Source organism: Arvicola amphibius, chromosome 1 (assembly GCF_903992535.2).
Source record: "Arvicola amphibius chromosome 1, mArvAmp1.2, whole genome shotgun sequence".
Taxonomy (NCBI): Eukaryota; Metazoa; Chordata; class Mammalia; order Rodentia; family Cricetidae; genus Arvicola; species Arvicola amphibius.
The window spans coordinates 36,935,620-36,948,086 of NC_052047.1; the positions used below are offsets into that span (position 1 = coordinate 36,935,620).

Here is a 12,467-nt window from a genome sequence, read left to right on the forward strand (position 1 = left end):
GTTCATTGTATATGAAAATAATTCATGATAAATACAAGTAAGGTTTGTCTCTTAATATAATTAAAAAACACATGGACTCCTAAGGTTTTATTAAATTTAATTCGTGTGATACAAGTCTACACTGTCAATCCTTGTCTTCAACAAGCTTGTGGTCTAAAAATGATCTTGTTATAATGAAAAGATCATTATGGTTAGGCTTGTCACAGATCTGCAATCCCAGGCAAGAAGACTTTTAGGGCTGGAGAGATGACTCAGAGGTTAAGAGCACTGACTATTCTTCCAGAGGTCCTGAGTTCAATTCCCAGCATTTACATGGTGGCTCAAAACCATCTCTAATGAGATCTGATGGTCTCTCCTGCTGTGCAGGCATACATGCCTGCAGAACATTATAAATAAATAAATATTTTCAGTAATTTTTTAAGGGAATTTGGGAGTTAAGGACATAGCTCAGTGGGAGAATACATACTTGACATACATGAGTCCCTCCCTGGTTCAAACCCCTGTGTACAGAAAAGGAGAAAAGTTAACACAGTAGGATGTAGTTTATGACATTTTCCTCCAGACTTAGAATAGTTCTACATTTTAAGGCAAGACCTTTGTTAAAAGAATGCTGTATAAAAAGAAGCATTGAAAAAATAGATACAGGTGGAATAGTTAACTTTAGAATCAAAGAAGGAAACCTTTTGTTCTTAAGAGGATAAAAGGAATAGACACAAAAAAGCAAAAACACAGTATGAAGATGTCAGTAACCACCCTGGTATTGCCTTTGGATACTAGCACTCTAGAAACAAAACAAAGGTGTGGGGAAAAAAAGAAAGATTAGTTTATTTTTATATCACTTCAGGCTTTTATTAAAATAATTTTATATACCTGTACTTAATCAAAACTATATCTTCTGGGCCTTGCAACCTGACTCAGCAGCTAAGAGCACACACTGCTCTGCTCTTACAGAAAATACTAGCTTTCTTCCTAGCACTCGTAATGCTTGTAATTCCACCTCCAGCAGATCTGACTCCTGACCTTCACTGCAGTGCATCTGCACTCAAGTGTGCATGTCCACACACCGGCACAGAAGCATAATTACATATTTTAATATATTTATGATGGATGCATCCTTTAATCTGCACATTTTTTTCAAGTTGGGTATAAATTCAGTAGCTACCACCTTCCTGTCCCAGCAAAGCAAAATAGGACAATTAGTGTTCATCATAAACATATTTATTAGGTGCTTGGTAATTGATAATGGAGAAAATGATCATGAGAATAAAATACATTTAAGTTGTATTTGCTTTAGTTGTTCACCAGTTTTAATAGTGGTGAGCTTATAGATGTGAAATTATGAACAAAAAATCCAAATGGTGCTTTGGCTAGCAAGGCTATTTAGACATGGAAGTCCCTAGTTTGGCTATCCATGGAGATAGGCTTGAGATGTTTATAAACATGTCAGATTTATACTGACTCTCATGTTCCACACTTTTTTGGTTTTCAGTTGAGGTGTATGACTTGTGCTCTTGAATATTGCTGTTAAAGTCTGTTGTTCAAAGTAGGCCTTTGTATTTGATGGCATCAAGTTTTTGGTATATAAAATGACGCCTTTTAAAAATTGTATTGAAGTTATAACAAATATTTGCTGTAGAGTTCTGTTGCTGTACAGATTTCATCTGATTATCTAAGTATTTATATGTATCGTGACAGCTGAAAATAAGGCTGGGTGTGTGCCTCCATGGTAGTGTGTGCATAAAGCTGTGAGATGTCCCAGCATTTGGTGGGGAGGTCCGTTCACGAGGCTGGGAAATAAAAGGAAGTGTGCCTATTTCATGTTTAGCTTTCTCAACCTTGCTATGGCTATAATAATAGCCACAATAATAGTTCTTTTCAGGTATTAATAGTCATTAGTTGAATTAATACGTGTTCACAATACCTCAAATGATAGTTACACTTAAACATACTGGATGATTATTAGAAATGTCTAATTTCATTTTACCAAACTGAATGTAACTATCTGTGTGTACTTATGCTCACTGATATCATTTCAGCTGTTTAATAAAACTTGGCCTTTTACTACTGATTTTCCATGGCTTCTTTGAAAAACTGAAGGGAATTATTAAAGGGAACTGAAAAATTAGGAATGTCTACTTAGAAGGTAAATGTGAATATGCCTTGGTTCAAGTAGAATATTAATTAAGGGTAGCTTGTTCTTTTCCTATATTCATAAGTTAGCTTTAAAATGAAAATTGTTTACTTAAAATAGCCTTTGAACAAATCTGATTAAGTGGGGGAAATGATGAATAAGAAGAAACCTAGGATTTGTATGCTCCCAGAAATGACAACTGTATTATTATTTCTTGCAGAACATTAATTCCCATTTTACATCAGAAGGCAAAGAGGGGTACTCCACATCAAGCTAAACAGGCTGTGCATTGTATCCATGCCATCTTCTCAAATAAGGAAGTCCAGCTTGCACAGATATTTGAGGTATACCTACTACATAGAATGTGTTTCCATTGGTTTGTCTCAGTCTCTGTCATTTGGTAAAGCTGGAGTCTAGGTTTATAAACCTGTTTACATGTGTTCTTACATTACAGTGTGAGCACCTCAGAGCGCTTGTCTACTCAGCACTCTATTCCAGCTGTTAATCTAGGGTCACATATTTCCTATTGGAGGGTATTTTATATTAGAGGGTATTCTCCTTGCCTTTAGTCATTTCCGCTCTGGCTTACACACACAGACTGTTGACTGTCCTGCTTAAGTACCTACAGCCATACCTGACGGCTAATCCCTTGTCAGTCTATGGAGATGATCATTGGGCAGGCAGAGTCTGCTGAGATGATATGACTTCATGAACCTTTACTTTTTTATTATTTAGTGTTATTTAAAATAACTTTATCAACATAAAAATCCATCAACATAGCAAATTAGACGTAAAGAATTGGAAAATAATGCGGATTTGGTAAAAGACTGATGTCCTAATTCTTACTACTTTTATTAAGATTTTATTTTTCCACTTTATCTTTTTTTTGTATTTTTTCAATTTTATTATTCTCTTAATTACTCTTATATTTTACTGTGTTGAGACACCATGACCAAAGCAACTTGTAAAAGAAATCATTTAATTGTGAATTTGCTTGTAGTTTCAGAGGGTTAGTCCATCACCATCATGGTGGGGAACATGGCAGCTTTCAGACAAGCATGGGCTTAGAGAAGTAGCTGTACACATCTTATTTGTAAGTTGCAGGCAGAGAAATGGAGATACAGGCTTTTGAAATGTCAAAGCCCATCAACAAGGCCACATCCCTAATCTTTCTCAAAATATTTCAGTAACTGGGGACCAAACATTCAAACATATGAGCCTGTGGAGGCCATTCTCTCTTGAACTGCAATTAATAAGCTGGTGAAATAGCCAAATACCTAGAATTGTTAAAATTAATTATGATCATATCACTTAAATCAGGAAAACAGATTGACTTGTACATGCTAAAACGACTGTAGAACATCTAAATGCTTAAAACCAATTGGTGACTTCTCTCTCTTACTTTCATAGCCACTCAGCAGGAGTCTGAATGCTGATGTACCAGAACAACTTATCACTCCATTAGTCTCACTTGGGCACATTTCCATGTTAGCACCAGATCAGTTTGCTTCCCCAATGAAATCTGTAGTGGCAAACTTCATTGTTAAAGATCTTCTGATGAATGACAGGGTAAGTTTCTCATTTATTTATTCAGTTTAGAGTCATGAGTTTAAGGCTGTCTATATATCACAGAAACATTTACTTTTGAATATCTGTGGGGTGAGTGTGTGCATTAAGCCTAGGTACATGTTTTACATGTTAGATTTGAGGTGACTGATGTGCCTTCTAGGATCTAGCCCTTATTGTGTACTAGTTTTAAAGTGACTGTACCCTGTTAATATAACTGTTTGTCACTTTAAAATTATAGTTTCTTTTTTTAAAGTTTCTTTTTTTTTTTTTTTTTCATTTTGTTTTTCAAGAGAGCGTTTCTCTTTATAGCTCTGGCTGTTCTGGAACTCCCTCTACAGACCAGTTTGGCCCAGAAATCTTGCCTGCTTCTTCTACCTCCTGAATGCTGGGATGAAAGGCGTTGTGCCACGACCCCTGCCATTCATTTTTATTTTATGTGTTGAGTGTTTTGCCTGCATGTATGCCTCTGCACCATATGCAATGCTCCACTTTTCTTGGCCAGGAAAAGTCAGGGGATCCTCTAGAAGTAGAGATAGAGATATCATGTGGAAATAGCATATAACTGTAAATAGCACCTTGGTTGTCTGCAAGAGCAGCAATTGTTCTTAATCACTGAACCATCTCTCCAGCCCCCATAATGTATTTTTAAAGGAATCTAACAGCACAGAATTAGGGAAGGTTCAAGTACAAGACACATTTAGGGATGTCATTGTTTTTAGTGTAACATTGAGCACTCTAAACTACTTTTTATTAACATAATTCATATTTCCACCCCCATTTTTGTTTAGTTTCTTCCTCTCTTCATCCATCTCCTGCTCTAGTTTTCTATTTTGCTTTTCAAGACATGGTATGTTCTCACTGTGTAGCCCTCGCTGGCCTGAAATTGTGTATGGAGGTCAGGCTGGCCTTAACTCATAGAGATGATCCACCTGCCTCTGACTCCCAAGTGCAGGAATTAAATCTCATATTCAGCCTTATTGTTTGTTTATCTTTTTAAAAAGAGGAGTGGCTCTACTTGGCTGGTCTGGAATTCACTGTGTAAATCAATCTGGCCTCAAGCTGACAGAAATCTGCCTGACTTTTCTTCCTGAGTGCTAAATTAAAGGCATGTACCACCACCCACAATCTTTTTTAAAAAGTTTTTATTACATGTTTTTAATTAGGTGAGGGCTGTACCACAGTGCATATGTGAGCTTGTGAAGGTCAGAGGGCATGTGATGGAAGTCAGCTCTCTCCTTCCATCATGTGGGTCCTGGAGATTGAGTTCAAATTGTCAGGCTTGGCAGCATCCTGAGCCTTTTCTCCCTTAGCTGTTGCGCTGGCACTCATCATAGGTGTATTATCTACCCTCCCAAATAGAAACACTCTGCTGCTTATTGAGCACGGTACTCAATCCCCCTGCATAGCTCTTCAGAACCTCTACGTGCTAACTCTATGAATTTAGTCTAGCTATCTTAATGTCTGTACTTGTCCTTTTATAATCTAGATTGTTTTAGTTGGCATGTTTTCTAGATTCATTTTGGTACGGTATTGATCAAAATTTTATGTATTTTCTGTCCTGAAAATTACTACTCCTTTGTGTTGTCTGCATTTTGTTTGTTTATTAATTAACAATTTGAAATTGTTTTTCACCTTTGACATTGTAATTAATCCTAATATGTACAATCAGAATATTTTCTGATCTTTTGGATAAGTAACTAAAAGTAAAGTTTCTGAGTCGTGATTATTTGCTATTGAACATTTACCATAGTGTCCGTTCATTTTTAATACTTTCACCAGCCTATTCTGAAGGTTACGGTTTCCTTACCTCCTTTTTGAATGGCTATTTTGATTTTTGAAAGAATAAATATTAAATAATTTTTTATTAAGGATGTGCTTATTTTATAGTATTTAGAATGGTTTCTGCGTGTTTACTTGGCATCTATGTGTGTTTTTGGAGAGCTGTCTACTCAGGTTCTTTAGTACTTTCAGTTGTTTTGTGAAAGTGCTAAATTTTGGTATTTTGAAGATAGGTGCTCATGTAGCCCGGGTTGAGCCCAAGCTCTCTGTGTAACAAAGGCTGAGCTCTACCTTTGCCTACCTCCCAAGTTCTGAGATTACAGGCATTCATCACTACACAGCAAGGTTTATTTATAATTCCCCTTCTTTTGATAAGTGCAGGGTAACAAAGATTTCTTCCTGTGTTGTGTACTGAGTTTATAGTTTTAGCCTAGTATGCTTTTCTTTTAGGTGATGTTTGTAGTTGGTAGGACAGTTTAGCTTCAGGCTTCATTTGTTGGTTCCCGGGTTTCTTAGCATCATTTCTTTAAAAAATTATTCTTTTCTCACACTTTGTATGTGTGCCTTTGTCAAGAATGAATTGACCCTTATAATAAAAGTGTTTTTAATAAAAAAGGTTTTTTTTCCTCTCTATTCCATTGCTTTGTATCTGTATTCTTACACCACGATCTTGATTACTATAGGTTTATAGTATGTTTGAAATTGGAAAGTATGACTCTGCTAATTTTGTTCTCCATTTTTAAGTTCTTTTATCTGTATATTTTCACGTGTATATTACTCCACATGAAAAAAACAATTTCTTCAATTGTCTATAGTCAACAGGTGAGAAGAATGGAAAATTGTGGTCTCCAGATGAGGAAGTTTCTCCTGAAGTACTAGCAAAGGTAAATTTGGATAGGTCTTAATGATCTTCATGTTGAATAAAGGAATGCTTGTGGGTATTCTGGGCTCTCTGTAGTGAGCTGCTTTATTTTTTACTTATTAACTGTGGGATGGGGCAGTGTGTGTGTGTGTGTGTGTGTGTGTGTGTGTGTGCACGTGCACATGAGTGCAGGTCTCCTGAAGCTAGAGTGACAGGTGGTTGTAAGTCACCCTATTGGTGCTGAGATACCCCATGTGCTTTATTTGAAAATTCATTGTAAATTAATACTTCTATAAAGAATTGTAGTTGCCATTGATTTTTTTTTTAAAGGGTTTGAGTTGGTGCTGGGTCAGTGTTCTAACACTGAGTACAGCCCTATACTTTTATGTGTGAGCCTATATTATTTTATTATTGTGTATTTTGTGGCCAGTAAAGTATACAAAACAATACTTACGTCTTTAACTAGCTTTTCATGTATGGTAGAAATAGTCTTTTAGTAAATAAGACTACAAATAATTATGTAAACACCGTTTTAGTCAAGATGTTTAAGATGAACCTGACCTGATTTATTCAACAGTTTTTGATAGATACTACAGTGATACAAAAGCCTCTAAATAATTATTTTTAATCAACATAGGTTTAGTGACTATTTTTAAGTTTTTAAAGATTTTTAATTCATACTGTACTTTTTTATGGAGGTTCTTAGCTCATATCTTTTCTTTGTATTGAGAATGTTCATAGTCCTCTCTACTAGCTACCTTTGAAATGTCCAGTTAATCATTGCTAATCCTAATTATCCACTTTTGATTATATTTGAAGTTACTTGGTGCACATGCTTTTAATCCAAGACCTCAGGTGGAGCTCTTTGAGTTCTAGGATAGCCTGGTCTACATAGTTCCAGGGCAGCCAGGGGTTTGTAGAGAGATGCTCAAATAAACAAATAAATATTTATTTTGGTTTTTTGAGATAGGGTTTTTCTGTATAGCCTTGACTGTCCTGGGACTTGCTCTGTAGACTAGGCTGGTCTTTGACTCCTGGCTGCTGGGATTAAAGGTGTGCCACAAAAATTACTAATTCTTTCCAAGTACATTGCTGTACCAGTTAGCACCCATTCCTCCCTCACACTGGCCTGGTCTCTAGTAACCACTGTAGTAATGTGTACCTTCTGTCTCCTCTGTTGGAGATGCAACATGTACAGCTCTGAGAAAAGTGCATCTTCAAGTTGAACAGAGTGATGCTCTTCATCACTGTTACTCTCTCAGTATCTGCTGATCAGGATAAGTAGTGTCAGTAATCAAATTGTTGAAAATAATCTCCTAATTGGAATTTTAAGTTGCTTTCTTTTTTTAGCATGTTAATATTTTATAGGTACAGGCAATTAAACTTCTGGTAAGGTGGCTGTTGGGTATGAAAAACAACCAGTCTAAATCTGCCAATTCAACTCTTCGGTTACTGTCAGCGATGTTGGTTAGTGAGGGTGACCTGACAGAACAGAAGAGGATCAGGTGAGCTCTTCCTAGTTTCCTTGACCATAAGGTTGAGTAAGAGTTGCGTACCGTTCCTTTCTTGACTGATACTGAGTGTTAGTCTTGCACTAACCGCTTAGGAGTTACCTCTCTTGAATACATTGAAGAATGTTAGCCTTTTTTTTTTTTTATCATTCCCAAAAACTATGAGTGTCTGTAATCATCTCAGTGTTAGTAAACATTCATATTTGGTGACTGATCAAACAGTTACTTGTTGAATTTCTGCTCTTTGTTTAAATTTTTTATGTAATTTTATTTTTGAGACTTTTTTTTTAATGGCTTTGTAACCTGTCCTGGAATTCACTGTGTAGACCAGGCTCGCCCCAAACTCACAGAGATCTGCCTGTCTCTGCTTCCCAAGTGCTGGGATTAAAGGGAAGCCCCACCACCACACAGCTGAATTTCTACTCTTTGTACACTATGAAAAGTGTAGCAAAGACAGATTACCCTATAATGGGATTGAACAAGTGGAATGGCTTGAAGATAATAAAATGGCTGTTAATAGTGGCTCAAAAAACAGGGGGGAGTAGAAGCTTTCCAGTAAGTTCAAGGAATGTTTATAGATGCAAAAAGGGGGAAAATGGGTAAATTAATTTTAACCTTTCAGTATAGTGAAATTAGTGTCTCTTTTTTGTTTCTTATCTGAGGAAATTGTCAGGTTCCTTATTTCTTTCAAATGCTTGATATATCAAGAGCGTCAACGAACATAACTCATGATTTTTACTTAGATTTACGTGAGAGGACGGACACGGGGCTATTTTTTATTTTACGAATTCAGTATTAAGTACTGTTGTGTAAAACTGCACCGGTTCCGTCTGCGCTCTACTCATTACGCACTATGGTAACTAGGCTGGAAATTTAAAGACATACACACACAGAGACAGACAGACATATGGGGCCACAGGGACATCCTTGATATAAGAATGCCCACTTTATTGTGCTCAGGGGGAGCTTATATAGGGCTCTGGCCACTCCCCAACTCTCGGGATCTTTTAGCTACAGACCCATCAGAGCAACTGCAGGCTGCTCAGAGCAGAGGAAAACAACTTGTTCACAAGAAATTCAGGGTCTGGTGGTCCACAGTCTCCAACACTGTTGGATACTAGGTACTGCTGTGTTGGGTTTTTTTTTTTTTTAAGATAATGTTATTTTCTCCAAAAACTATATAATCTGCTTATTAAAGTGTTATATATGACAACTAGTTCATTATATTACGTTTAATGCTTTAATAAATTGAAGCAATATGCAAAAATAAAATAAAGCCCAACTTTCTCATGGCGAGTAAGCCAACAGAAGGAGCTAGTTTGGCAGTAATGAAAATTTTGGCATACCTTTACAGTGTACTTAAATGCCTTGTAATGAGGTCTCTTAACTCAGTGATACATAGGCACAATCCTCAGCAGAGCTGAATGTTAAATATTGCCAGTTGACCTAGAAAAAAAAAATGTTTAACTATTTGAAAAGCTAAACTAAGTAACATGATATAAATTTAAGTAATACCGTTTTTTCCATCAAATTGAAAATATTTTTTGTGTAGTGGAAATTAAGAAAGTGGATTCTGTACTTATTCTCCTCTGAGTTGGTGCCATCCTTGTAGAACTCTGAAACTTTTTATATCTTTTCTTTTAAACAGGTTAATACTGACACATCCATATTCATGAAACTTAATATAATAACCATTTAAAATATACATACAAACATAGTCTAATCTCTGTCTTTTCCTTTGAAACATCTGGTACTTTATAATTGTCTGCCTATTTTACTCAAAAACTGTGTGAGTTTACTCATAAACTTAATTATGTGTATAAATATATGTGACAATAGTTTTAAAGTGATGATTGGCTTCTATTTGGTTTAAATCAAGATTTCACAATTAATAGTGTAATTGACAAGGGATTCAGATTGTGACGAAATAGCTTTTCTTAGCATTCTAAGTAGTTTGGTAGAATAAGACTTGCTTTGTTGAATGAAAGTTTGAATGTAGACCATGGGTAGAAACCATAGTTAACTGGAGCCTTTCTTCTAGGTTGAGTTCATAGACACAAAGTCAGTGCCTTTACATACATGTTAAGTTACCTACTATCAATCTCACACTCAAGAAACTATCAGAATTTTATGTGTAATGATGTTTATAGAAACATTTATTTTGTTTGTTTGTTTCTTTATAGTAAATCAGATATGTCTCGCTTGCGGTTAGCTGCTGGTAGTGCCATAATGAAGCTTGCTCAGGAACCTTGTTACCATGAAATTATTACCCCAGAACAGTTCCAGCTCTGCGCACTTGTTATTAATGTAAGTGGAAAACTTCTTTCAAATCCTTGTCTTCAAAGTTGAATGTGTTTACTTTGCTTTGAGTACAGACTCATTTAATATGTGAATATGCATAATAAGAGATTATTGCTATTGTTCCATACTAATCATCATTTAAAGTGCATGCATGTATGTAAGCAAATGTTTACCCATCTTGTGTATCTTTGTTTTGTGCTGATACAGGATGAGTGCTACCAAGTAAGGCAAATATTTGCCCAGAAGCTTCATAAAGCACTTGTGAAGTTACTGCTCCCTTTGGAGTATATGGCGATCTTTGCTTTGTGTGCCAAAGATCCTGTGAAGGAAAGAAGAGCACACGCACGCCAGTGTTTACTAAAGAACATCAGCATACGCAGGGAGTACATTAAACAGAACCCCATTGCTACCGGTACGTACATACTTAATAGTTGTCCTAGTTAGGGTTTCTATTGCTGTGAAGAGACAACCATGACCATGGCAACACTTACAAAGGAAAACATTTAATTGGTTGGCTTACATTTTCAGAGGTTTAGTCCATCATCATCATGGTGGGGCATGGTGACATGCCAGCAGACATTTTGCTGGAAGGAGCTGGGAGAGGAGTAGAAGGTACATCTTGATCCTGCAGACAAGAGGAATTAGGACATTGGACATAGCTTGAGCATATATGAGGCTTCAAAGCCTACCCCCACAGTGACACATTTCCTCCAAGAAGGGTTCACCTCTTAATAGTATCACTTCCTATGAGATTATGAGGGCCAATTACATGCAAACAACCACAGTAGTTCACAGTGTACATCAGATAGAGCACTCACATTTCCTTTAGTTTATCTTAAAATGGTTAACTTTATAGAGTGTTGTCATTGTAGCTGTAGTATGTGTAGAAACTGAAATCTTGGGGCTGGACAGATGGCTCAGAGTTTAAGAGCACTGGCTGGTCTTTTAGAGGTCCTGAGTTCAATTCCCAGCAACCACATGGTGGCTCACAACCATCTGTAATGAGATTTGGCATCTTCCTCTGGTGTGCGGGAATACATGAAGGCAGAAAGTTGCATACATAATTAATAAATAAATAAATAGATTTTTTGGAAAAAAAAGAAACTGAAATTTTGTATTGAGTCATATTTAGCTTTAAATTGTTTGTGGTGGCAAGCACCTTTAATCCCAGCATTTTTGAGGAGCAGAGGCAGATGGACCTCTGTGAGTTCGAGGCCATCTTGCTCTACAAAGCCAGATCTAGGACAGCCAGGGCTGTTACATAGAGAAGCACTGTCTCGAGGGAGGTGGGGGGATAGTCTTGGGATATTTTCTTATGCAGTCAGCAGCGTGGTTTAATTTGTTCACATTACTCACATATTAAAGTGTGTGCTTTTTTCCCCTGATTGTTCCAGTCATCTGCTATATAATTTGTTTATTCTTTGGCTTTGATTTCTTGCAGGATAAAAGTAAAAATATTACGGTGTCATCTGAACACACATTCCTTTCCTTTTGTAAATATCTGAGAAAAAAATAGAAGCAAATGTTTAGAATTCAAACAATGAGGGAATTTATAAAAGCTGTTTTCGTTAACCATGATTTTTTTCATTTTAGAGAAATTACTATCACTACTGCCTGAGTATGTGGTTCCATACATGATTCACCTGCTAGCCCATGATCCTGATTTTACAAGATCACAAGATGTTGATCAACTTCGTGATATAAAAGAGTAAGTTGTGTGTTTCAGAAATTCCATGGGAATATCCTGAATTTTCTTTTTTAATAATTTAAATTTTTTGTGTATTGGCATTTTGCCTGCATGTATATCTATGTTGGGGATTCTCGATCCCGAGGAACTGGAGTTACAGATAGTTGTGAGCTGCCATGTAAATGCTGGGAATTTAACCCTGGACCTCTGGAAAAGCAGCCAGTACTCCTAACTGCTGAAGTCCAGCCCCTGAATTTTTCTTAATTTATTGTATATTTTTAAAAATGTTACTTTAGAATTATTTCCATTTAACCATCCTTTCCTTACTCTTTTGTTTATTCCTATTTATAGATACTCATCTTTCTAAGTCCTGAAATAGATTAATAATTTATTTTAGATTTTATGCTTTAGTTTGGTAATTTATAAAGCTGTGATGAAAATTTCTTCTCATGGATTAAGAATTTATTTACTGGTTTGTATACCATTTTTCTTGGAATGTGCTAGTTTCGAGGGAGAGGGGAGGGAGGGAGAGGAGAAAGGGGGGGAGATTGCGAACACCCTATCTACCTAAAATAATAATCATTAGGACTGGTGATGTGACTCAGCTGGTCGTGTATGTTCCCTAGT

The 12,467-nt window shown here is 36.4% G+C and overlaps 1 protein-coding gene across 1 annotated transcript in view; it reads left to right on the top strand.

Annotated features, from left to right (window-relative positions):
- Pds5a (PDS5 cohesin associated factor A) overlaps positions 1-12,467 on the top strand; it is a 99,642-nt gene that overhangs the window by 66,743 nt on the left and 20,432 nt on the right. The window contains exons 20-26 of the mRNA XM_038327396.2: positions 2,352-2,475; positions 3,542-3,700; positions 6,295-6,363; positions 7,710-7,846; positions 10,036-10,159; positions 10,361-10,565; positions 11,747-11,861. Of these exons, the coding sequence (XP_038183324.1) occupies positions 2,352-2,475; positions 3,542-3,700; positions 6,295-6,363; positions 7,710-7,846; positions 10,036-10,159; positions 10,361-10,565; positions 11,747-11,861 (933 nt within the window). The remainder of the gene's footprint in view (positions 1-2,351; positions 2,476-3,541; positions 3,701-6,294; positions 6,364-7,709; positions 7,847-10,035; positions 10,160-10,360; positions 10,566-11,746; positions 11,862-12,467) is intronic.